The 27285-nt window shown below is 37.9% G+C and overlaps 3 protein-coding genes across 3 annotated transcripts; all 3 read left to right on the top strand.

The window, feature by feature from the left end:
* The first annotated feature begins 1454 nt into the window (after positions 1-1454).
* On the top strand, positions 1455-6700 carry LOC104119219 (uncharacterized). Its single transcript, XM_009630664.4, has 3 exons — positions 1455-1864; positions 3915-4205; positions 5268-6700. The coding sequence occupies exons 1-3, from the start codon at positions 1706-1708 to the stop codon at positions 6420-6422; spliced, it is 1605 nt and encodes a 534-aa protein (XP_009628959.1). The 5' UTR covers positions 1455-1705; the 3' UTR covers positions 6423-6700.
* Positions 6701-12341: 5641 nt separating this feature from the next.
* LOC104119218 (uncharacterized) lies at positions 12342-13294 on the top strand. The gene has a single exon (XM_009630663.4). It carries the CDS (start codon positions 12510-12512, stop codon positions 13134-13136), a length of 627 nt encoding a protein of 208 aa, XP_009628958.1. The 5' UTR covers positions 12342-12509; the 3' UTR covers positions 13137-13294.
* Positions 13295-16214: 2920 nt separating this feature from the next.
* Positions 16215-17170, top strand: LOC104119217 (uncharacterized). Its single transcript, XM_009630662.4, has one exon. It carries the CDS (start codon positions 16327-16329, stop codon positions 16846-16848), a length of 522 nt encoding a protein of 173 aa, XP_009628957.3. The 5' UTR covers positions 16215-16326; the 3' UTR covers positions 16849-17170.
* The last annotated feature ends 10115 nt before the right edge of the window (positions 17171-27285 follow it).

Below are 27285 nucleotides of genomic sequence, written 5' to 3'. Positions count from 1 at the left end.
ATTTTATTATCTAATCCACCTATAAAAATGAGAAAAAATGCCTCCATTTACTTAAAATTCGCTGCGAACATTAGGTTGTTTACAAGACTGGCTCCTTTTATTCAAACACTTAGTTTGATTGATTGTGCCAATTTTCTTAGTTGACGACCATTATGGATGGTTGTAACTCGGATCTTATGTGATCTTTAAATTAGAACAATATCTATAAAATGATTTAATTTTTTTTTACATACAATCATCATGTTGTATTTTTCTCTTGATGTACTGAAAACTAATTTCAATAATTCTGTTTTTGTGCTCAGCGAAGTGTTAATATGTTCTTTACATGATAAAATGAATACTTTTCGTAAGAAATGAAAGAGAGGAAAAAAAAGAGAAACGAAAAACTGAAGGTGACGTATTAGCTACCAACCCATTCTTTTTAGTTTTTACTGCATCCAAAACCCCATTATTTTCACGTTTAAAGGATAAGTGACACGACTGATGAGAGGATGATAAGGAAAGAACAGTTTTTTAAGTATTAAATGTTGAACTTATATTAGTTCAACTTATGTACATTATATTAGTAATAGCTAAAAACACAAACGATGACTAAAAATTTGCTTAAAACATAAAATATCGCGTTTGGCATTTGAATAATTAAATCAACTTGAATTCTTAAAATGTATGAAAATTGTAGAGATGATAATATTAATGAAAAATTCAAATGTTTTGACACTTTGTAAAATAGAAAAGTGTCATACAAAATTGAACGTATTTTTTTATGAAAAAAAAAACACGAAACGGAGCACATAGAGTGTTAAGTATTAAAGTAAAATATATATTCGAAAATTATATAAAAACAAATATATTAAGAAATATGATTAGTCAGGTATGATTTGATCCCCTTGCTTGTACTAATTTTACAATATTAATAAAATAATTGACTAAATATCCAAGTTTGGAAACAAAAATATTTGACTCCTAAACCATACAAGTGTCAGACGGCCAATACAAGTTTATAACCAAAAACATTGCAGAAATATGACACCTGGTCTTTAATTTTTGCCCTCTACTTGTTCCATGGGCAGAATTTTAAGCTGGTCAAACGAAGGACAATACTTGATAAATTTAAAATTCTATGCATAAGGCAAGTGAGGATAAAAAAAAGATCATTTACTTTAAGAGTTATTTGTATACTTTAGTGTATTCTTTTATCCTTAATTAGAGGTTTCAAATTCGAATCTACTAACGCTTCACTTTTAATGAACTGAAACAAATTTATATCAAATTAGTGAAATAAACAAGAATATCCTTCAATATGGAAGAACTAATCTAACTATTTTAACATAACATTTATGCTATTACTAGCTAATATCAATAATTAAAAATATGATAAATATAATTTTATATTTTTTTTCCAAGATTAATAAGCAACTATATTAGGGGAAAAAAGGGGTGCAGCGAACCTTCCTAATTGCAGTCGAGCTAAGCAACCACTATTCCCGATATATTTAACCCTCTTACTCTCTCTCCAAGAAAAAGAGATTACCTTTTTTCTATACAATTTCTTAGATACAGTAATCCTTTCTCCAGTTTCTCTCTTTATATAGAATTATATGCACCACTCCCTTTATATGTACAAAACCTAGTTGTTGTTTTTCCCCCTATTTCGTTGTTTGATCAGTAAAGTGAAAAACCCTAGTTTTTTTTCGATCCGTGAAATATGGCATCTGGATCATCAGGTAGACCAAGTAATTCATCGGGCTCAAAGGGTTTTGATTTTGGGTCCGATGATATTCTCTGTTCCTATGAAGATTTCCCCCGTCACGATCCCTCTAATGGCTCCCACTCTGATCCTTCCGCTGCTAACAATTCTGCTAAGGTACTACTATGTTTTTTTGTTTTAATTTCCCCAGTTGGATTAATTTATTGCGCGGTAAAGTTCTTGTGTGAGTGTTAATATGGGGTTTTCTGTAAATTGATTTATACACTTTCGGAGACATTAGTACTTAAGTTATATATACTGAGGGGTCATTTGGTAGGATAACAAGTTATCCGGGATTATAATACGGGGATTAAATGGTGCCGGAATTATTGATTGAATATATTTTTATTGGTAGATGTTTGGTTCATTGGATTAAGAATGGGATATACGAGGTATAATATAAACTGTGTCTTTGTTATATACTTAGATAAGTTGGGGAAAACTTTTATTTTCCATTTTAACCTTCGATTTTTTAAAGGATTTTGGGGGAAGAGCCTTGGAAAAGGGTATCTTGTCATTGTAGTGTTTTATCCCAGAATTGCTCAATCCCGTCATTATTATCCCACGCTCAATGTGGGATAGAATAATACCACCATTTTAGTTTAGATTAATCCTGGGATTTGCTAATCCCGGATTCGAAAATTCAATCAAACGCGGTATAAATAATCCCGCATCTAATCCCGGAATTATTATCCCTTATTCCACCAATTAAACGACCCCTGACAGTATAATGATTTTTTTACATTATCAGGTCAAATCTAATTTGACATGTTATAGTAAGTTACTTACCATTTGCTCTAGGTTATCAATCAGTGGAGTATTAAATAGAGTTACTTGCAATTACCTTCTTAGTGACTTGATTGTATAAATAATTTTGACACCGTCATTGCATAGTACTTAAAACTCTTTAGTTATACGCACTCGCGATGAACGTATACACACACTTTGTATTGGAATAAAAAGGGGCAACTAGATTGCACTGTACATAGAGGATTCATATAGGTTTAGTCCAACTACCTTTAGGATTGAGGCATAGTTGTCAGAAAGATTTCAATTTACATTTCCTCGAGCAAACTTTTCTGAACTGCAACACTCCACTGCACTGCACTTCATCAAGGGCAGAATTGATGCAGAGGATTCATATAATCAACCCCAACTAGTTTGGAATAGAGGTAGAGTTGATTGATAGCATCAAGACAAAATATTTTATAGGTATTTTCCCCTCTTGCTCGTATCGTAAAATCTTGAGAACGGGCTCTGTTTGAAGCATGGACTGGACGACTTTATACAGAGAGGAAAATCAGCAGAAAAAGCCTCTCTTCTTGAAAGCTGGAGGAGGATTGAAACTTGAAATATGAGAAGAAATACTTGTTAAGGCAAAGATTTGAAAATTTGCAGCCCCTGAAATTTGCCAACATCCCAAGAATTAAATTACTCTGTAAGCGAGTGAAAATGCACAGAACAGTTGGCTTATTAGTTTCCATAACTTTTTAGTATCAGCAGTTGAACTGACAAATTTGGCGATCAAGCTACATTTTGCTTTTTTTTTTTTTCTTTTTTTTTTTTTTTGGGTGTGTGGGGGATTTAGTTTAAGATGTTAGTATAGACTCACTCATTTTCAAGCTACTAGGGTGATGTTTCAAGCTGTAGCCTAAAAGTAATGATGACTGAGCTCCTTAACCTTTCCTATACCGTTTTTTTTTAATTATTAAGATCCTTCCTTTTTACATGTTTCTCCTCGTTCTGTAAATGAATAAATAAACGACATGAGACTACAACAATAGGTTAGTTAAAGTTTGACCAGGAATAGAACAGGGAGAAAATACTGTCTTAAAGTCAATCTCCATGTAGCACAAAAGGAATATTTTCAATAGCTCTGGGTTGCATCTGGATTCTAGATTTGGTGTGAACCTTTTTAGAAAATGCTATAGAGTCATGGTTTCGACCTAGCTCACTGAAAATAATTATCAAGATTAGCAACTTTATATGGAAGTTATAGACAAAATTTGCAATTGGTGTTCTTATCAAGAAAGAATCTTATCGTAGTGCTTATTAAATCTTTCTAGGAAGATAATTATCAAAATAAAAATAAAAATTACATTACATTCATCTCACCTACCAGCAGCTGTTTGGATTCTTAACTCATTTATGCTCTTATATTAAGCAGGAGTTCCACAAAAGCAGAATGACAAGATCATCAATGTTTCCCACTTCGACGTATAGTCCACCAGAAGAATCTTCCTTCAATCAAGACATGATATGTACTGTTGAAAAGACCATGAAAAAATATGCAGACAATCTCATGCGATTTCTAGAAGGAATCAGTTCACGCTTGTCACAATTGGAATTATACTGTTACAATCTTGACAAGTCCATTGGTGAAATGCGTGCTGATTTAGTTCGGGATCATGGGGAGGCAGATTCAAAATTGAAGGCACTTGAGAAGCATGTTCAAGAGGTTAATTCACTGATTTTCATGCATGCATATTGAGTTCTGTCTAAATGTGATTTCTTCAACTAAATGCTGTACTTTTAGACGTACCTCCTTGCAGAAATTGAATGTTAACTTCTCCCAAGTCCTTTGTAGTATGTGCTAAATTAATGTCTGACTTTTTTAAAATATGGTTTCTATTGCTTACATGTTATATTTGACATGGTGTATAATAAGATAATCCTATTTTTTCTAAGTTTCTTGCTTTTTTCCCTAAAAAATGTCATATACTTTTTAGATTCTCACCATCCTGAGCCCTAGAAAAGCAGGGTAGTCCTAATAGGTTTCCTAAACTAAACTAAACCCTAAAGAAAACTAAAACAGATTATACATATAAACTAAACTATTAGAAAAAACTAATACAGATATACAAGTGGTTGGATATTCTAAGATTCTGATTAAAAAATTTGACAATAAACTAGAACTGTTTTTTGTAAGGGTTTAGTTTATATGTATTAACAGTTATTTTCTTCGAAGCTTAGCACTGCCCCCCGTCTCAAGTTTCGGTATCTTTTTTATTAAGTACTAGCAGTGAATTGTTTCATGTCTGCTAAAATTTTCTTTGAACATTTTCTCTTGTAGTGGAGAAACTTTTGTGTTGTAATAAGAGTTGAGAAGTTTTCTGCTCTAACATGTAACCTGATCCTAGAGAATTTCCTAAACTAGGTACACATGAACAGTTGTGAAACGTTACTCATACCTTGATCATGTTAAATTCTATTTTGAGTGGAAGGCCAAGTGTGATTAGATTAATACCACATTATTACAGAGTCGCCAATCACAAGGATTCACTGGTATGGTTTGTGTCCCTCTTTCTATGCAAAAACATGCATTTTTCTGTTTGTTTGTGTCTGACTCATCGATGTTCTTATACCGTGTAGAGCTTTCTATTGCTCCTAGGTAGTAGGGGTGAACTCATCTTATCCATTGCATTTTTTAGTTGCTAAGCAGAGTTTTCCCTTCACATTTTGTCCTAAATCCTAGTTTAGAGGTATTGAGGGACTAATTTCTTTACTATTCTTCCTGCAGGTCCACAGGTCTGTACAGATTCTAAGAGATAAGCAAGAACTTGCTGAAACTCAGAAGGAGCTGGCTAAGCTTCAGCTTGCGCAGAAAGAACCAGCTACACCCAGCAATTCTCAGCAGAATGAAGACAGAAATGCTCAACCTGTGTCTGATTCCAAAAAAAGTGAGAACTCACCTGACATGCACGGGCAGCAACTCGCACTTGCTCTACCCCATCAAGTAGCACCCCAGGGTTCTATTACTAGCCGACCCACGGAGCAGCCACAACAGCCACCTCCACCACCAATTCCATCTCAAAGTATGACGCAGTCGCAAGGCTACTATTTACCCCCACCGCAGATGTCAAATCCACCAGCTCCAACTCACTTGTCCCAAGGTCAATATCTGCCCTCTGACTCCCAGTATCGAACTTCTCAAATGCAAGATATGTCTAGGGTACCACCACAGCCAGCAGCACCTCAGGGGAATCAGACTCCACAGATCCAGTCAATGCCCCAATATCAGCAGCAATGGGCGCAGCAGGTACCCCAGCAGGTTCAACAACCGCAACAGCAAGCTAGACCCTCATCGCCTGCTGTTTATCCCTCTTATCAACCCAGTCAACCTAATCCTTCTCCTGAGGCGATCCACAATAGCATGCCAATGCAAGTGTCATTTTCTGCAATCCCTCAACCAGCTGCGAGCCGTCCAGAGGCGATGCCCTACGGGTATGATAGGTCTGGCCGGCTGCTTCAGTCACAGCCCCCAACACAGCATCTCAGGCCTTCGTTCGGTGCTCCAGGAGATGGCTATGCAGCTAGTGGGCCTCACCCGTCCCTTTCTACAGGAAATGCATATTTGATGTACGACAGTGAAGGCCCAAGGGGACATGCATCACAACCACCTAATTTCCCACAAAGTGGTTATCCTCCCTCCAGCTTCGCTCCCCAGAACCCGCAGTCCACCCCCAGCCCCAATATTATGGTTCGTCCGCCGCAGTTGGTGCGTACTCATCCCTACAATGAATTAATTGAGAAAATGGTAAGCATGGGCTACAGGGGTGATCACGTGGTTAATGTGATTCAGAGGCTTGAGGAGAGTGGTCAAACGGTTGATTTCAATGCTGTGCTTGATAGGCTGAATGGACATTCTTCAGGCGCTTCTCAGAGAGGATGGTAGGGATCAGCCCAACTAATCTAATTATGTTCCATGTATTGTATCAAGAAGTTTAAAAAGGTGAAACTACAGTTTGACTTGAATACTATCTATTTGCTGAATAAAGGGTCATATAAGTAGGCATTTGACGGTGGTGTATTATGGCGCTATCGTGCTATACGTTGTATATTTGCCATGTCTTACTTCTGAAGTTTTATTGGTCGTAAGGCAACACGCTTTCAGATATTGCAATGTAGAAGATCTTTTGAATACCTCTTTTTAAGATTGTACATGTTCTCTCATTGTTATACTTTGATTAGTGGTGGTTGTTCCCAGCTTAATAGAAAGGGTTAGCTTGTTAACGTTGTAAGATTGAACGTCTGTGTTCAAAACCAGAATATGTGATATTGTCATTACTTCAGAACCAATGGGATAACAAGGCTTTCCCAATTCCCATTAGAGTTATTGGAATGACCTTGCTTGCTATGCTTTAATCCGGTCGCTGTTCCATTATATACGCAATCAGGATTTAGTGGGGCCCCAATGCAGGTATCAGACACCGAGTGGTAAACCAAAAATCATATTTTGGCCGTATTCGCCTTTTTACTTATACTTAATTACTGTACTTTCTATGAATCAAAGTGTTGCTTCAATTTATATGCACTTTGGAGAACAGTCGGAAGGTAAAGAAGCCTTAATGGCACCAATGGGAACGAAAGAATTGTGGCTAGCTTGCCCGTAGAGTAAGTCACACTGATCGGCAGGAAGTAAGCTGACTTGGTCCGCTGGTCAATAATCACCTAAATGGCTTCATGTTGCCTCATAGTCTTTGGCAATCCATGTATGACTATTCTCACAATCTGTACATTCCTAGCTGTTGTTTTTCACTTTCTAGAGTGCAGCAGTTATTCATTTTGACGGTCACCATTTAATCAAGATGCTTATTCTCTCTTCTCACTCTTCTTTCTCTATCTCCTAGATTTGATTTCTGTTGCTGTTAAAGTTGTTAGAAAAGCAACTTTTTGGAGAATAAACTCTTTAGGGCATCTGAGTTTATATCTAATACTATGTGACATTCTTTTATAGCTACTGAAGAAATGGATCACCTTAAAGCTTATACTACCGGAAAATTGTGATGATTTTTGTGTGAGCTAGTGAAAGTTTTATGATTTTTGTGTGAAAAAACAAAGTTATATGACTTTGATTAAAAAGAAATGTCATAGTTATATGACTATTTGTGAAATTTACCCTTCTTACATTGGTTGTTGGATTCATACTAGGATAATCGCCCTTAAATTCAGAAATTTTTCTAGAAAATCTTTCATAATCACTTTGTCAGTGGTGTTCTGCATCACAAAGATGGAATATATAAGGGTAGCTCGATACACAAAGTATCTCGCATTCACACTGAGTTCGGAGAAGGACCGTACCCCAAGGGGTGTTAGTAGACAGTTTACCCTAATGCAAACATTAGTGGCTGCTTTCACGGCTTAACGGAATATATGTTGGGATGTTTATTTCCCCTTGCTTTACACATTCGATATTTGAATTAAAACTCACTAACTCGATTAATTCAGATTCGCGTCGAAATATATAATAAGATTTAGTACATATCTCATCCATATCTAGATAGATGAGATGAAAGCAATGAAAGGTGAAATTGTGCTTAACATACGTGCAGAAAAAGCATGGGAAATGTACAGAGATAATGATAAAATTAGCAAAATAAATCCAGGAGAAGGAGAGCCTGGAAGTTTCAGGCGTTTCCAACTTGGCCCTGGTAAGTCTTCTGTTCCCTCCATTGCCATCAACTTCAATAGAAGATTTTGAGAAAAAAATTTACAAGTATTCTCAATTTAATTTATAGCAAAATAATGATTAAATTGTTTGATTTGGTGTAAACAACAAACATAGATAAATATTTTCCGAAGACTCGCTGTCAAAGTTCTCCACATGTTGGTTTTCATGAAAGAAAGAGAGACCATGAGAGGGGTGTTCGTCGATCGGTACGGTATTTAGATATTTCGGTTCGATATTTTTGGTATTCGATTTCTTAAAATGCTATACCAATACCGTACCTAATTAAATTCAGTATGATTCGACTTTTCTTTTTTCGGTTTCGGTTTATTCTGTTCGGTAACTTCGATTTATTCGGTTCGAATATTAACTAGTGCATTGAGTAATAGACTGTAATATTCCTAATTAATGTACTAAAAAGTACAAAACTAAAAACGTTTGTTGACAAAAGTTTTATCCAAAATCTACAAATATCAACCCAGAGAGAGAAAACTATACATAAAGAAATAAATTTGATCACTAGAAATGTCGTGTGGCTTGCTTAGAGTTAATTGATAAACTTAGAGAATAAAGTAAAGTAAAATTTTAGATTATTTATATTTATGTTATAATTAATAATATATGTATTGTGTAATATAATATATATTTTGGTATTTCATTTTAAAATACCAAATACCATGCCTAATGCCAATGTTTTTTAAAACGTAAATCAAATACCATACCGAATATCAAAATTTTCAATTTCGGTATGGCAATTCGGTATTTACCAAATTATACACGGCCCTACTATGAGCTCGTAAGTCTCTTTTTTTTTTTTTTTTTTACACTAGATATGTATTTAAACAAGTTATAGTAGTAAGAATTTTAACTTGTAAGTTATTTGCACTAATAATGTAAAGATATTTGCACCATCTGTGTGTAATTTATTTTTATATAGCAAGTTATTTAGTATTTATTTTAGGTCACTAGTTCATGCTTATTAAGTAGCTATTTGCACTAACCTTTTTAAGTGATCTAATTATGTAAAGTATTATTATATCCTGAATGTACAAGACTTGAACTAACCTCCCGTATGGCCATAAAATTTGGGAGTCTTTTTAAAAAAAAATTGCTTTCAAACATCTGTTTGTTTAATATTTTAGCAAAATAGTTTGGGAGGCCCTTGTACTTGTCCAGTTTTGTCATGACGGTGTTCGTACTTACAAGTTTGCCAACCAAACCTCTCTACCCTTAAAAACTGAGCATTTTAAACCCCGCTCATCCTATGTGGCATTTTTTTTACTAAAGTGCGTGTGCTACACTCGTTTAAGGAGCGTGAGGCCTATTAAAAAGGCACCAAGAGCTTTTGGCTGTCATCTTCTTCCTGATTGTTCATCTTCCATTGTTGAACAAAAGTGAGCTTTTCTTTATTGCTTTTCTCTGTCCAATTCTTTCTTTTCTCTCTCTTCAACATTTTCTGCCTAATTCTTTCTCCTCTCCCCTATCTTCTTTGTTTGTTTCTTCCTTCGAATCTGAAACTTTATCATGAATTTAGAATTCTTTGGCCAATAATTCAGATCTTTTTTAAAATTCAATCATATGCCCTTTGTGTAGAAGGGAAACACATCAAATTATCAAAATACCAACAAACCAAAAAGAAGGTCAACCGAAAAATTCTCAAAAAATACCACACCTCAAAATTAACCCATAAAGGATTTTGAAGCACAAATTATACATCTTTTACCAATTAATCCTTTAAAAAGATTAGAGATTTTTGAGAAAATTTAACTCCCAATTTCAAAAATCAAACAAGGCAAGATTTGTTAAAACAGACTTTAGCATTTCGTCGAACACCTGGTGTCTGCAATTCTGCATATTTTGTTTTTTGAATTGTTGTGACGATTTGTTCATTGTAGTTGTTGTTTGATCGTTTTGCATCAATCACTTGCTCAGCTAGAGTCAATTGGCATTGGTCTTGTTCAATTTAGACACCTATAGCTCCATGACCGATCAACTCGTGTTCGCCGGCCATATTCAGTTGGTTGGAAGAGACTATTCCAGCATTGAAATTGTCGGAAACTTGGTGGTTTGATGGTATTTGAAGTGGAGAACAATATCCATTGCTTGGAATCACTCGATTCGAACCAGAGCCGATATGATAAATATCAGTTTTGCCTAGGCAATTTTTCGCTGCAGTACTCGATCCACCTTTGTTGAAATCTACAGCAGCTTGGGAAGAAATGAGAGGGGCGCCTAGGTGGGTTTTATGCGCAATGGTGAGACGCATCTTTTGGGACTGGTCCGGTGGCTTTTCACCTCCGGACGACGGCACAGTGGCCATTCTGCCGTTGCTATGTTATTGTTCACAGCAGTCGCACCATTTGAGGGAGGGGATTAGGGGATTAATGTTTGATTTTTTTTTGATTTTAATTAATTTCAATCTACCATGTGACATGGCATCTACACATTGTTATTTTTTGACGTGGCAGCCAACGTGGAAGAGATTGTGTTACGCGCACTGACAACCTCATGTCATAAGCATTTATTATACACGGTTTGAAGGAGTGTAAAAGTTCAATCGGCAAATTATTGAGTTTGGGGACCAACATGACAAAGTGACACAAGTTTAGGTGCCATTTAGGCCATTCTGCCTATATTTTAACCATTTTTGGCAGGTGTTGAAAACAAAATCTTTAAATCCCAAAAATAACTCAAGAGTAGTTTTTGAAGTTTTCTACTCATAAAATTTCAAATTCTTTTCAAATAAAATAATGCATGTCCAAATACAAATTCAACTTTCAAAAATTATTTTGCATCTCATTTTTTTAAGTTTCGACCAAATCTATGTCCAAACGCAAGCTAAGTACTTTATATAGTATATACACTATGTCCACCAACATGGTAAAAGTGTGACTTGCCTTTTATATGGAAAACTATACAGTATAGTTGCTCCAGAAAATAATAATCAGTAAAATATTCTTTTTATTAGAGTATAATATACATATTATATATATATATATATATATATATATATATATATATATATATATATTTGTATATTTGACTAACAAATGTAATTATTTTTGGCTGACTAATCAAATGTATGTCTTGCCCAATTTATATAACAGACTCCAACTTATTTGACTTGGGTTTGGTCGCAGTATTTTATTTTTGTATTGAAGATATACCAAATTAGTTATGCGGTAATTATTTTAGAATTTTGTTCCTAATTGATATGGAACAAAACATGTATTAGAGTGCATGAAACGCAAAGATGTCCTTTATACTATTTACTTGTTCAGCTAACTACTTCGACTTAGTACATTATTTGTGTACTAATATATTTTATAGTCTGACTTTATTAATGAACAAAAAGTGCTAAAACAAGGAAGATAAGATTTATTTATTCGTTAATACCATATCTTAGTGTCTTTATTTTAACTTTTCTCTTTGTTCTTTATTTGAGATGTTTAGAACTGATAATTTTATACTTAAATGTAATTTTTAATTAGTTATGCTAATTGGTGATAACACAAATTAACTTATGCTAATCATATGATAATAAAATAGATTGGATAAAATGATCTAATCTAGACCAAGATAGTATTGAAAGCAACATTTTATCAAATTTAAAACCACCACATTCACAAATTGTAGATCATACATTGCATACATCTTAATTTTAATATAAGAAACTAAATATCCAATTACCAATTTTGCGGCTCTTATATACACATTAACGTTCCTCTAGTAAATTTGTCACATAAAATAAGATAGAAGAAGTAGTAATATATGTAAAGGTTACTTACATTTAATGTACTTTTGTCTTTAAATAAGAACACACTTATCTATAAACTACTAACACATGCTCCTATATCATTATTCCCCATTTTATTTCATATAAAATTGTCTAAAATTACTGCATAATTTAATGCATGTATTATTGGAGCTGCCAACCAACTTTACATTAGTAAAGTAAAAATTAATTTTTTCTTATATGACGAAACAAACATTGTTATATTATTTTATTAAAAGAATTATGCGTTAAAGTTATTGTTTCTACTCTCGCCAACCTAAAGGGTTCCCCGCCAAAAGTTACGGATCCAAAATGGCGGAAAATATTCGTAAGTCGTAACTACTCAAAGTTGCAAAGAGCGCGGTAGATTTTTGGCGCCAATCTTCCCGCCTTAAGGTTTCCCTCCATTTTAATACACAATAACCACTATTTATAACTCCCACATAATACACCAATTTGCATCAATTCTCAAAGTCTTTATTTTAACATTTTATACATAAATTTTTTTATAGTTTTCATTCAGTATTAGCAGCGCCGCCATGGTTGTAGCCCTAGGTCCGGGAAAGTTCTACGGCAGCAGCTTACCTAGGCCACGGTTTTACTCCAACCCGAATGGCGAACAACGGGTCGATCCACCGGTATCCGTTTTGGATCCATTAATGTCATGGGCAGAGGAAGCTCACTGGTCAATGGGCGGTCTCAGCTTCAAACGCCTCCGTTTACAAGGCCGGATCGAAGGTAACATTAAAAAACTCAAAGCTGAGCGCGAAAAGTTTGAGAAAAAACCCCAAAAGAAGTCGCCTGTAAAGGTTTGTTTGTCATCATCGAGCTCAGTAAGTCCATCTCCTCCCCCTGCTCCGTTGAATTTGAAACGGAAAATGCGATTGGTTGATGAATCGGAGGATGAAAATGAAGAGGAAATTGAGAAGAGAGTGGAAAAAAGGGGCCCAGCTAGGAAATTGGATGCTGATTTTGATAGGGTTTCTGTAAGTGGGTTAGTGAAAGGGAGAACAAGGAGTGGGAGAAATAGAGAGGCGGTGGTTGAGGTAGTAAATAAGGGGAAGGTTGAGGGTAAGAGATTGAAGAAGGGTTTGAAGAGTGGGTTGGTGACACCAGCAAGTGTGACGAGAACATCGCCTAGATTGTCGAACCATGGGTCGCGTTGAAGGTGTTTGATTATTTGTCGCAGTGAGTGAAATATTCTGAGTACAGGATTAGTATTTTCCCTTTTGTTATGTGAGTTGGATTAATGTTTAAGGATCTTGTTAAAGTGAAGGAAAGTGATAGTATTATAAGAAACAATCCAGTTTTCTTTTTTGCTCTATGTTTGGCTATCTTTTGTGTCTGAAATTATGGATTGTCTTTATTGGTACTACATTCTTGTCTTTGCAGATTGTGATGTTTGACTCAACTGATACGTTAGTGTTTGCACATAGTAAAGATCATTTTATGATACATTTCTTGATTTTGGGCTGTAGAATTGCAATTATATGTGGAGGTCAATTATATAGGATGAATTTTCAGGCTAGGATCTAAAAGTCTTGATGCGTAAAAACATTTGAAATTTTCAATCTTTGTTTGTGTTCACTGTTTCCTGCTAGGATTAGTTTTAATTTGACATAACTTCAACTACATCACTGAATCTGTCAAACTAGAGACAAATCATAATGAGCAAGTACTTATGGTCAGCAGCAGTTTTATTTATAGTTTGTGGATTTCACAAATCCTCTTTTTTCCTAGATTAATTTTTGAGATGTATTATGGATGTTATATTCCTTGAATTGTGGTTAGATTTAGAGTAAGGATTTGTCGACAAATTTAAAACATGATTCATGGTCTTTCCTGCCTTGTTTGTCTATAGAATGTTGCTTTCAGAAATTGGTGCTTGCTCTTTGGTTTTGGCACAATGAGTGTCAAACAGAGTTGTCCAAAGAATTCATTGGTATAAATGATACCATCTCTTTTCTACTTTTTTCAGCTGAGAAAGAACCTCTATTGGCAATCGCGTGTTTGTTGATTCTGAAAGGAAATATGATTAGGTATGTTCGATTTAGATTTTTAGATCCCATCTGGATCAGGTTCATATTGCCACTATTAGGAAAGTTATCATTATCTGCAGCTGCAGCTTTGAGATGAAACAATATAGCATTGGATCAGCACCACTGAGGAGAATTTAGAGGATGTTAATTAAGCTATACTCTAAATTAAATTTCTAGACCCGTTTGGATTGACTTAAAAAAAGAGAGGCTATTTCAGTAGAAATAGCTTTTAAGCCAAAAAGCAACAAGTTGGGATTGACCTGCTTTTTGCTTTTGGTTGTTTTAAGCATTTTTAAACTTATTTTATGTACTTTTTGATTTTGAGCACCCTCCACTTCCAACCAAGAGAGGGAATTTTTGGAGAGAGGGAGTCGAGGGTTTATCGGAAACAGTTTTTTTACCCTAATTTAGGGGTAAGGTTTGCGTACATACTACCCTCCTCAGACCACACTAGTGAGATTATATTGGGTTGTTATTGTTGTTTTTGACAAACACTAAAAAAACTAAAGAGCTTAAAAGCTGATTTGACCGGCTTAAAAGCCAATCCAAACACCCTCATATTAGATAGAGAACAAGACTTTCACTCAAATCCTCCTTTACAAGGGCAGTTTGATACATTTCTTTGTTATGAAGAAAGGGGTGGAATAAGTCTACTAATTTTCTTTCTTCCTTTAGACTTCGCAAGCTAGAGTAAACACACAGACTAAGAAGCCAAATTGAAGTTCAAGAGAGATCAATATTAAGTCATCAACTTAATGCATACTCTTCTTTTTATTCTCTTTTTCAACTGGGCACTGACCTATGATATATTGGCATGCTGTCTTCAAAGTTGGATTGTGAAATGAAGCAGCAAAGAATCTGGCAGAGTGTAAAGTTAGGCAACTAAAGTAAAGAACGACACAGACTGAGTCTTAGAAGAAAATGTTTCAAAAAGAGTGAAAATGCCACCACACCATGTTGATTGTTGCTCTCTTACTTTTTGCCCCTCTCCAAATTGAGTGTTTTGCACCTTCCCTGCACACTCACACCATCCATAAACAAGCGAAAAATATTAACCAATAGTTAATTATGTGTGTTCTTGTATATAAAATGTGTTGCGTGTGCGAATAAAGTTCTATATTGATAGTTAAAAAATTGAAAAGTTACGTATAAGGTGTAAAAATGGTGTTAGACTTTTGAAGAAAATCTTGCCAATTTAGTCTAAAACGAACAATATTAAACCATATTAAAAGTATATTTGGACCCGTTAAGCCCAACAAATAAAACCACGAATTTCTTGTCCATTTGGAGAATCTTTGAAAAAAACTTACATGGAATAAAAGAGTTTGTGCTGATGAAGACGTGTCTAGTCAAGTTTTAGTAAACGACGATTGAATTTATTGATATTGTCTCATATGGTAGACACCAATAATAATGATAAATACTTTTTTATTCTTAATCAAGAGATTTCAAATTCAAGCTCTTTGCTACTAACGCAAGATTTTTTGGCACTGAATTCGAATTTAATCGAATCTCAATAGATATCAAAGACAGATGGAAAACCAAAAAAAGACACACATGGTTAGATTGAACTCGTAATAATGGCATATCAGCCCACTCCCTAACACGCACGTCATACCCTGTTTCAATTCTAATCCCATTCTAACACGAGTTAATATTTATTAAAGCTCAATTTTAAAACAAATATTTATTAAAGCAAATCACTTATAACTTATAAAAAAATGATTTAACTAATACAATGAACCTTTATAGCATGTTATACTTTATCTATCACATGACATATTTACTTATTTTAAGAAGTAAAGAAGTTTGCTTTAATTTTCTTTTAAATAATTTTGTAGTTAGAAAATTAAAATCATAAGGTAATACTTTTTCTTTCCTAATTTATGTTATATTTTTTCTTTCACTTGCAAAAAAATAAGAATACATTTTTATAATTAATACCTGAAACTTTTCATTTTATCGTTTGTGAAATAATATGTTGTCATAATTGTTTTTGGTTTATTTTAAATCATAAATTTTAGAAGTCTATTTTATTAAAACTCTGACTTGGTCAATACTATTACATAAATTAAGACTGAGAAAGTAACAAGTGCTATAGCTCTTTATTTTAAACTTAAATTGGTGACTTAATAAAAAAAGATAACTTAACAATGTCTAACATGTTAAAAGCACTTCAATAAAGTAAAAAAGTTTCACACTAATGTCCTTAAAACCCTATTCACCAAAAATATCCACAAACCACATCAAGCAACAAAAATCAAAAGAAAGGAAAGAGGAGAGAAATAGAAAGAGCAAATCCAAAGCAACAGAATCAATGGCTGAAACTAAACAAGAATTAGAACCTCCTCTATTCCCAACATCACCAATACCACCATCAGCTACTTCCTCTATGTTTTTCTTAAAACTTATGAGCAAAAGAAGAACATGGGTTTTTCTCTTTATTACAGTTTACACAATCTTGTTATCACTTTCTTGGAATTTTCTCAAATCAGTACTTTCTTGGTACGAATCAACTGTACCCCTTAACTCAACTTCATCAGCTTTGTATGCATCTTTGGTATTAGGAGTTGCTTTTGGGGTTTTATCAATGGTAGCAGCTTTAGTTGTTGTTGTTCCAGCTACACTTGTGACATGGATTAGTATATTGGTTTTATTAACATTTGCTGGAAAAAGGAGAAAGGATTTGGTTTTAGAAGGGAAGAAAATGACTGCTGAGATTATTGGGTTTATAATTAAGGTGTTGATTAGAGAAGGGAATTTAGTTGCTGCAATTTGTGCTGTTCTTGGGTATTTTGCACTTGTGAGAAGAAATAAAGAAGATGGTATTGATTATTGACAAGGAGGTAACGGGTCCGAGCGTCAGCAAGGTAAGACGGCGTACAATAGGTACTTGTGGTCCGACACTTCTCCGAATCTTGCGCATATTGAAAATTTAGTGCGCCGGACTGTCTTTTTTAGTATTGATTATTGAGTTAAATAATTAGGGTTGTAAGAGATTTTAACTTAACTCAGCTTGTAAAAATAAGTAAGATGTAATGTTTTCTTTGGATTTTTGGGGTTTTCTTTACATGTATGATACATGTAAAGTGTTGTGCTGTTTGTAGTAACCTTTGTTTTATTGTATGAAAAATACAGAGGAAAAGGAAATCTATTGACTATATCTTAATCTTGCTGTGAGTTGGAATTGGAACTAAGCTAATACTGTCGCCGTTTCGATCCAAATGAATTTAGTTAATTGGGCACGAAATTTAAGAAAAATAATTTTTTTTTTAAATTTATGATTTTAAACAAGTCAAAAATGAGTTCAGAGTATTTGTGTAGTTATAAAACCTTCTTATTAAAAGTAAAATAAAAAATTTAAGCTAAATTATTTTTAAATTTAAAAAAAAGTGATTCTTTTCTAAACAACCAAAAATAAATATGTTCAAGCAAACCGAAACAAAGTTCACGTAAACCGGAACAAAATGAGTACAAGATATAGTGTGATTTTTTGAAAAAGAATTTCACCATATAATGCTCATTCCGTTACTTTTGAGCGCATCAATATCAATCCAAGTTGGACCAACAGCAAATTGGGCATTCGGGTCTTTGGTTTGTGTTTACTAGAAAAATCGGATAACGTTAGATTTGTGTATGATTCTAAGGATATGCGATACAATTTGATATAAATTGTGTAGAGAAATAGAAATATGTGTATTCTTGACTATGAGAATGCAAATAATGAGCAAAAGAATGAATAGGATAAAGTAAAACAAGCACAAAGAGATATCTTTCAATATGAGAAGTGATCTTTTGTTACAGTGTGTCCCTCTTGCTTACAATCCATGTCCCTTTTTATAGTAGAGGGATCCTACTTTATATACAATAAAAAATACGTTAGTGGAGAGCCCATGATGTATTGTCTTTTCCTCGATTTCCGCCAAGATGCCTATGATGTATTGTCTTTTCCTCGATTTCTGCCAAGATGCTGTCCCATAATGCGGTTGCAACGGCCCTAGTCTGCGAGCTCGATACTGGCTCGAGCTTGGTGTTGGATCAAGCCCTCGGCCTTGGCCCGAGCTCGATTCTGACTTGGGGTCTCGGTATTCGGGGTAAGTGTTGGTCGGTCCATGCATCTTTGATAATCTCCGCTTTGCCTCGTAGTTCGATTTGGATATGGGCTCGATAATAATATCGAGCTTGTCACTGATCGGTCTTAGAGCTCGAAGCTCGCCGCCCTTACTTCGGATCTCGACCGAGCTTATCATGCAGATATCCTTTGATCGAAACATTATCGTCTCGATCAGTCCGTACGATTGACTCAAATCGGTTTTGACCGTATACAGATAGTCCTCTCGTTTCTTAGAAAAGGATGTGGCGAGAAACGATATGATTTTCCAACAGCTCGATCAGATATATACTAACGTTTTCATCGATCCCGACCATGGCGTATGTGATAGCTGTCCCATCGGTTCGGTTTTACCGAGACATTTAATGTGTCAGACGGCGGTCGGCCACCTCTGATATTGAACCGTCATTGTTTTAATCTATAAATAGCCTTTCCTTCCACTATTCATCACTTTTACGTTTTCAATCTTCCGAATTTTGCAAGTTCCTTTTCGTCTTTTCTGAGTTTTCTGCCTGTAAACCTGTGAGCTTTACTGCAAACTCTTCCTTAGAACACCAAATACTTCCGTTCTTTGTTTACGAAATTTAAAATGGCAAAAACGTCTAAAAACTGTTCCGCAAAAAGAGACCGCTTCTTCATCTCAACCTGCTGATGGCGAGGATGTGGAAGAGCCCCGCCCTAAGGAATTCATTCCGGTTGGGTGTTCGACCGTAGGCGATTTTAAAATTGAAAAGCCTTTTTCGAGACCGGGTCGGTGTAAGCCGATGTCGAGGTACCAATGTTCAATCACCGAAAAAGTTCTCGATAAAGTCATACAAGAATGCAACTGGGATAATAAATTCGTAGTAATCCCATCGCCCGATGAATCAATTACTACCTACGTCGAAGGGTTCTTAAGTATTTATACTTATCCTTTTACGTTGGGACCCCTAGACCCTGTCATCGTTGCCTTTTGTAAGAGGTACGATGTGACCCTCGGCCAAATCCACCATTCCTTTTGGAGGATAGTGATTCTTCTTCTATTTTTCTCGAGCAAGGTCGAGGGGCGTATCTTCACCCTCGATCATCTTATGCGTCTTTACAGTCCCCGACTTTATAGATGAGGGCTGATCAAGCTTGCTTGTCGAGCAACCAAAGCGCCATTCTCGAGCATAGATGAGACCCGGGATCGGGGTTGGATGGGCCGTTTTGTTCGAATCAGAACCTCGGATCTGATCCCTGCCGATAACTTGCCATTTCTCGAGAAATGGAATATGAGCTGTGAGTAAACGTTTCTTTTTGCCCATTTTGATTTTGTGATTGCTTTCTATTTTGTTGATCCACTTTTCCTTATCACAACCGTAGCTCGAATGCCGGAACCAATCCCGGATCTTAGACAATGGGTCGAAAGCCTGGTGTTGCAGAGACCGTACTCCGAACGTGCTTGGATTGAATTATCAAAGGGTCGATGGGAGGCCAGCAGTCATGGTAAATCTTTTTGTCGACTTTGTCTCTTCATCGATTTGTATGGTAAATCTCCCTCTTCCCCTTTGTAGGACTTGGGAAAGATGTAGTCATGAGGCCACCATCTGGCGGCGAAGAAGTTCCTGTCCTCAAGCAGGTGAAAAAAAGGAAGAGAAAAGACGTATCGGGCTCCCAGACCTCGAAAAAGAAGAAACTGGCTAAGAGATCTCAAAAGCCGAAGGGGGGCTCTAGTGTTATGTCTTCAGAAGCGGTCCGCTATTCAAGGGACGAGCCCGAAGAAGGAGAGTAGAATTTAGCGTGCGTACGGGCTAATGTGGTGATTCAACAGTCTTCCAATTTGGTGGAAGCAGATCAGGGAACCTTGGCCATAATCCCAGAACAAGAAGAAGCCGAGATTATCCCTTCTCGAGCTAAGATGATTGGAAGGGATACCGAGGGTGGATCTTCTCGGGCGGTAGAATATATTTCAAGGGATGAGTTCAAGATAGTTGACATTGGCGGATCCCCTCAAATTTCGGATGCCATGATTTGAGAGGCCGTCATGTTGGAGGATCGGTCCTATGAGGGTATTCAGGAGTCGACCGATATCCACGATTTTCTGGAGGGGCTCGAGTCAGGTACCTCGGAGGAGGTTACCAGTTTTGGTGGAATGCCGGTACCCAAAAAAGCATCGTGGTCGGGTTCCACCGAGCCTTCATCGATTCATAAACTGGTGGACCGATTTCCGGCCCCGAGTATCGATCCCGACCGAAGGCGGAAGATAGTGCTCTCCGTACCTGTGGATACCCGAATTTTTCCTTCCCCTATGGGGATTGCCAGTTACCTTCGGTCCTTGGTGACCGAAGAAGATCAATCAGTGATGAATGCGGTGGGGACCGCCTGTCTCTTCAACGAGGCCCAACATGCTTTGAATCGGGTAACTCTTGATGGCGTTTTCGCCGCTTCTTTTACACACAGTTGCAGGTAATTCTAATGTTTCTCCTTTTATTTGCAGGCTTCGGTGTTACATCACGAGGCCTTTCTTTGAATCAGGGAGGAGCATGACGCCGAGGTTCAGAGCCTCACTGAGAAGAGTGACTCGTACAAGCTTCTTAGTGAAAAACTTCGAGCAGATTTGACAGCGGCTCGGGAAGAGCATGAGGAGATAGCTGAGCAGGTATTCCGAATGTTCCATGATAGTGAAGATGAAAAAGAGATAACCTCTAACGATCTGATTGTGCAGGTTCGGCAGAGGATCGAGCAGATTGGACGGCTTAACTCACAGGTAGATGCGCTACTGGCCGAGGTAGAAGAATTTAAAAAGTGTATGGATAACCTTGCCTCGAAAAAGGAAACCGTCGAAGTTCAGTTGGAGCTGTCAGATGCCCAACTTCGATCTGCGAAAGAAAATGCTTTGGGGTTGATCGAAAAGATGAAAGAACTCTAGCATCGGTTGAGTTCGGCCAGTTTAGATAAAGCAGATTTGGCCAAAGAACTCGAAGTGGCCAGATCTGAAGTGGTCGAGGCCAACAAAAGAGCCGATGCCAAAGTGGCTCAGTTCAGGATCGATATCGAGGTTAATCAATCCAAAGCTGCGAGCATGGTCAGAGTTCAGGGCTTCGATGTTGGGGCCGAGATTGAAGTCGCCAGGGCGGAGGAGAACAAAGCTCGGAGGTTGGCATTTCCTTAGGAGGACTCCGATGACTCGGGGGAGTCTGAAGACGAGGGCGATGCTGAGAATATGACCTCCGATGAAGATTGAGTCATTTAGGGCCTTAGGTCGATCGCTGCGTTCTTTTGATACCGCTTTCGGTTTTTGTATAAAGAACCTCCTTTTAGAAGAGTAGCCGCCTCTGTACAAAAAATTTATAAATATAAATCTTTCTTGTTTTTGAAGAAAAATAGCCTTTCAAACTAAATAGATAGTTTGAATTTAGATCTCTGTTGCCTTCGGGCCTTGTGAGTAGTTTTGCTCGAACTCGAAATAAAAGTGGCCCGTAGGCTTAGTAGTCGAGTGAATGATTCAAACTCGATGCAATGTAGCCCGTAGGCGTAACAGTCGAGTGAGTGCTTGCTCGAACTCGAAATAAAAGTAGCCCGTAGGTTTAGTGGTCGAGTGAATGATTCGAACTCGAAATAACGTAGCCCGTAGGCGTAATGGTCAAAGTAACTCATAGGCTTAATGGTCGAGTGAGCGATTGCTCGAACTCGAAATAAAAGCAGCCGTAGGCTTAGTAGTCAAGTGAATGATTCGAACTCGAAATAATGTAGCCCGTAGGCGTAATAGTCGAGTGAGTGCTTGCTCGAACTCGAAATAAAAGTAGCCCGTAGGCTTAGCAGTCGAGTGAATGATTCGAACTCTATGCAATGTAGCCCATAGGCTTAATGGTTAAAGTAACCCGTAGGCTTAATGGTCGAGTGAGCGATTGCTCGAACTCGAAATAAAAGCAGCCCGTAGGCTTAGTAGTCGAGTGAATGATTCGAACTCGATGCAATGTAGCCCGTAGGCATAATAGTCGAGTGAGTGCTTACTCGAACTCAAAATAAAAGTAGCCCGTAGGCTTAGTAGTCGAGTGAATGATTCGAACTCGAAATAATATAGCCCGTAGGCATGATAGTCGAGTGAGTGCTTGCTCGAACTCGAAATAAAAGTAGCCCGTAGGCTTAGCAGTCGAGTGAATGATTCGAACTCGATGCAATGTAGCCCGTAGGCTTAATGATTAAAGTAACCCGTAGTCTTAATAGTCGAGTGAGCAATTGCTCGAACTCAAAATAAAAGCAGCCCGTAGGCTTAGTAGTTGAATGAATGATTCGAACTCGATACAATGTAGCCCGTAGGCGTAATAGTCGAGTGAGTGCTTGCTCGAACTCGAAATAAAAGTAGCCCGTAGTCGTAGTAGTCGAGTGAATGATTCGAACTCAATGCAATGTAGCCCGTAGGCGTAATAGTCGAGTGAGTGCTTGCTCGAACTCGATATAAAAGTAGCTCGTAGGCTTAGTGGTCGAGTGAGCGATTGCTCGAACTCGAAATAAAAACATCCCGTAGGCTTAGTAGTCAAGTGAATGATTCGAACTCGATGCAATGTAGCCCGTAGGTGTAATAGTCGAGTGAGTACTTGCTCGAACTCGAAATAAAAGTAGCTCGTAGGCTTAGTAGTCGAGTGAATGATTCGAACTTGATGCAATGTAGCTCGTAGGCATAATAGTCGAGTGAGTGCTTGCTCGAACTCGAAATAAAAGTAGCCCGTAGGCTTAGTGGTCGAGTGAATGATTCGAACTCGAAATAACGTAGCCCGTAGGCGTAATGGTCAAAGTAACCCATAGGCTTAATAGCGAGTTAGTGATTGCTCAAACTCGAAATAAAAGCAGCTCGTAGGCTTAGTAGTCGAGTGAATGATTCAAACTCGAAATAATGTAGCCCGTAGGCGTAATAGTCGAGTGAGTGCTTGCTCGAACTCGAAATAAAAGTAGCCCGTAGGATTAGCAGTCGAGTGAATGATTCGAACTCGATGCAATGTAGCCCGTAGGCGTAATAGTCGAGTGACTGCTTGCTCGAACTCAAAATAAAAGTAGCCCGTAGGCTTAGTAGTCGAGTGAATGATTCGAACTCGAAATAATATAGCCCGTAGGCTTAGCAGTCGAGTGAATTATTCGAACTCGAAATAATATAGCCCGTAGGCGTAATGGTCGAGTGAGCGCTTGCTCGAACTCGATCCTGTTTGCATAATAAATCTTAAACATAGAATATCGGTAAAGAAGAGGGCTTTCTTTGCAAGTCATTATACATGGGTTCATATTTTGCGTCAGGGCTCGGGCCAACTACTTAAGCATGGTTCGCCTTGACCATTTGGCTCTTACAACGTTTCCTGTTGAGACACTGTTTGTCATGAAATAACGAAGTAACTTCCTTTTGCACCGAACTCGATAATCATCACAGATGTGTTCAATGATAAAGCCCCCCTGTATACGAGGTTGATTTTAAAGAGGCCTTGGATACTCAGCAGTAGTATCGTTTCCGCTATATGGCTGGTATCGATCTCTGTTCGACTTTTGCTTTTTCGTAACAGACCTAGAAATCAACTGGTCATCTTCAACTCTTATTTTGGATTGATATCGGTTATGCATATCGGTCCAAGTAATAGCTGGGTACTCGATCAGATTTTGCTTCAGCCGTTGTGAAGCCATTGAGCTCCGTTCGTTTAGACCTTGAGTGAAAGCTTGAACAGCCCAATCGTCTGTGACTGGTGGCAGATCTATTCGTTCCATTTGAAAATGAGCTACGAACTCCCTTAGCATCTCATTATCCTTTTGTATTACCTTGAACAGGTTCGACTTTCTGATTTCGACCTTTATGGCTCCGACATGTGCTTTTACGAAATAATCTGCAAGCATAGCAAAAGAATCAATAGAGTTAGATGGTAAATTATGATACCATACCATTGCCCCATTTGACAGGGTTTCACCGAATTTATTTAATAATACAGATTCGATCTCATCATCTTCCAAATCATTGCCCTTGATGGCACACGTGTAAGAAGTGACGTGCTCGTTAGGGTCGGTCGTTCCGTTATATTTGGGTATTTCGGGCATACAGAATTTTTTTGGGATTGGTTTTGGGGCTGCACTCGAGGAAAAAGGCTTTTGAATGAATTTTTTCGAATCTAGCCCTTTTATCATTGGTGGAGCTCCCGGGATCTGATCGACCCTAGAATTATATGTTTCTACTTTTTTTATCGTTGGCTTCGACTCGTTTTGTGAGTTCCTCGAGCAATTTAGTAATTTCGGGAGTAGTCCCCGATTCTTGCTCATTTGACTTCACTATGGCTGGTTCCGTTCTGTGGGTGATTTCTCGAAGCGGATTGGACTCTGGCCTGCTTTGTTCCTGAGTTTGGCTCTGCAACTGAGCTATCGCTATTTGCTGGGCTTGTAACATCTCGAAGATCATCTGTAAGCTGACTCCGATCTCCTCCACGTTATGAGTGCCTCGAGCTACGGATCGAGTACCACCCCGAATGCTTCTTTTCGGTTCGGAACGATGATGCGCCTCTAGAGCTATTTGTGAATTGACATCCAATGGTACTTTGGCTCGAATTTTGGTTGCTTCGATTCGAGCCCCAGTGCCACCATCGAGTGGCCTTCCGGCCCCGGGTGCCAAGTTGTTGGTTTCATCTTGAAGGCCGACTTCGTGGTCGATAGGTAAAGCCATTGCTGATTTGAAGTTGTAAGCTGGTGTGTACTGTAGATTTATATCAAACAATCACTGTATCCTTAGCCCCACGGTGGGTGCCAAACTATTTATCGAAAAAATTGGATAACGTTAAATTTGTGTATGGTTCTAAGGATATGCGATACAATTTGATATAAATCGTGTACAGAAATAGAGATATGTGTATTCTTAACTATGAGAATGCAAATAATGAGCAAAAGAATGAATAGGATAAAGTAAAACAAGCATAAAGGGATATCTTTCAATATGAGAAGTGATATTTTGTTACAGTGTGTCCCTTTTGCTTACAATCCATGTCCCTCTTTATAGTAGAGAGATCCTACTTTATATACAATAAAAAATACGTTAGTGGAGAGCCCATGATGTATTGCCTTTTCCTCGATTTCCGCCAAGATACCCATGATGTATTGTCTTTTCCTCGATTTCCGCCAAGATGCTGTCCCATAATGCAGTTGCAACGGCCCTAGTCTGCGAGCTCGATACTGGCTCGAGCTTGGTGTTGGATCGAGCCCTCGGCCTTGGCCCGAGCTCGATTCTGACTTGGGGTCTCGGTATTTGGGGTGAGTGTTTGTCAGTCCATGCATCTTCGATAATCTCCGCTTTGCCTCGTAGTTCGATTTGGATATGGGCTCGATAATGATATTGAGCTTGTCATTGATCGGTCTTAGAGCTCGAAGCTCGCCGCCCTTACTTCGGATCTCGACCGAGCTTATCATGCAGATATCCTTTGATCGAAACATTATCATCTCGATCAGTCCGTACGATTGACTCAAATCGGTTTTGACCGTATACAGTTTGAAGTTAGAAAATTGGTCATTTCGGGACTTGTAGTTAGTATACTTACTGTTACGTGGCGCCTTCCTGAAATTCCTTGGAAGGACGACGTAAGGTTAAGCAATCGATGTCCGTGTAATTACTATCCGCCAACTGAGGGTCCCTCCGTACGTTAGACTAGATTGTCAGTGCTGTACAGGAAAACCAATATCAAGAGCAATTTAGAGAACACAAAAGAGAATTGAGAATGAGAGAAAGCTTGATTGCATTAATGAAAGCTATTACAGAAAAGTAACACGGTGTCGAGGGGGAGAGACACCAATAGAGAGAATTGCTTGTTTGCTAGAATATTTGATTGCTTGATCCCCCTAATAATGCTTAAAAAAATAAACCCAAGTTACAGGACTTGACCTAACTAAGCTAGAGGAACATAATGGAAATACATGAAATAAAACTACTCTATATTTACAATGAAAAGGACTTAGTGTTTTACAAGGTATAAACAGGTTCGTTGTCAGCAACCTCGTCTTTGGCATCACGGTCTGTGCGCGCGACGCTGTTGGCATCTGCCTGTGGCTGGGCACTGGCGAGGGCTATTGATGGGGCGATAGAGGCACATGCGCGCTTGTCACTTGGCGCAGCCAAGACCACGAGGCCGACCATGGCGCTAGGCGTTGGAAGGCTTGCTAGGATGCCATTGGGCGCGTCCAAGGGGTCATGGGGCATGGTTGGAAAGCCGCCCATGACATTCTGCCCCACCTGAGTTGGCAAAGTCCTCGATGCCTTGCAAGATAATCTCAATTAAGCTCTTGTAGGCTTTGAGGTTTGTTCCCATCTCCCATGTATTCTCCTTTGCATCACAACCCTGCCATTTCACTAAGAATTCTTGGTGATCTTTCCTTGAGGCGTGAATCACTTGATCAACAAGAATAACTCCAGCATGCCTTTTCCCGGTTGAATTGGGGCTTCGAATACTGGGTATTGTGAGTTGGCTCCGTGAAGGGTCCTCCATGTCTTCCCGAAAAGGTTTCAGAAGAATGACATGGAATACATGATGTATTTTCCAACAAGCCGGGTATTCACCCGATATGCAACTTTCCCAATGCGCCTTTCAATGGACAAAGGTCCAATGCAATAAATGAGGATCATGGACCCCCTACAAATAAGTACCGCTTTGGGATATTGATGATCACTTTGTCTTCTACTTGGTGTTCAGCAAAGCGGCGATTTTGATCAGCATGCCTCTTCTTCCGCTTTTGGGCTTTGACAAGATAAGTTCGCACTATCTCTAAATTTTGCTTCCATTCTTTTGAGAAACTAGTAGTTTAAGGAGATTTTGACATGTTTGGTGCATTCACGGTGTGTGGCAGTAGCGGTTTTTGTCTGGTAACAATTTCAAAAGTGCTTTTGTTTGTACTAGAGCTCTTTTGTGAATTGAACACGGTTGAGCAGCATCCAGAAGCTTCACCCAGTTCTTCTGCGATCTGGTTACAAAGTGGTGGAGATATTCCTCCAGCATGCCATTGAAATGCTTCGTCTAGCCACCAAATTGCGGATGAAAACTTGAGTTGTGACTCAATTTTGACCCGAGGTACTTAAAGAGTTGGGTCCAAAAATTGCTAGTGTAGTGTGAGTCGCGATCACTAACGATGTCTTTAGGCATGCCCCAATATTTGACGACATGAGAGAAGAAGAGTTTAGCTGTATATTCTGCTGATATA

The sequence above is a fragment of the Nicotiana tomentosiformis genome, chromosome 8, assembly GCF_000390325.3.
Source record: "Nicotiana tomentosiformis chromosome 8, ASM39032v3, whole genome shotgun sequence".
In the NCBI taxonomy this organism is placed as follows: domain Eukaryota; kingdom Viridiplantae; phylum Streptophyta; class Magnoliopsida; order Solanales; family Solanaceae; genus Nicotiana; species Nicotiana tomentosiformis.
This window is presented reverse-complemented; position numbering and strand designations above follow the sequence as displayed.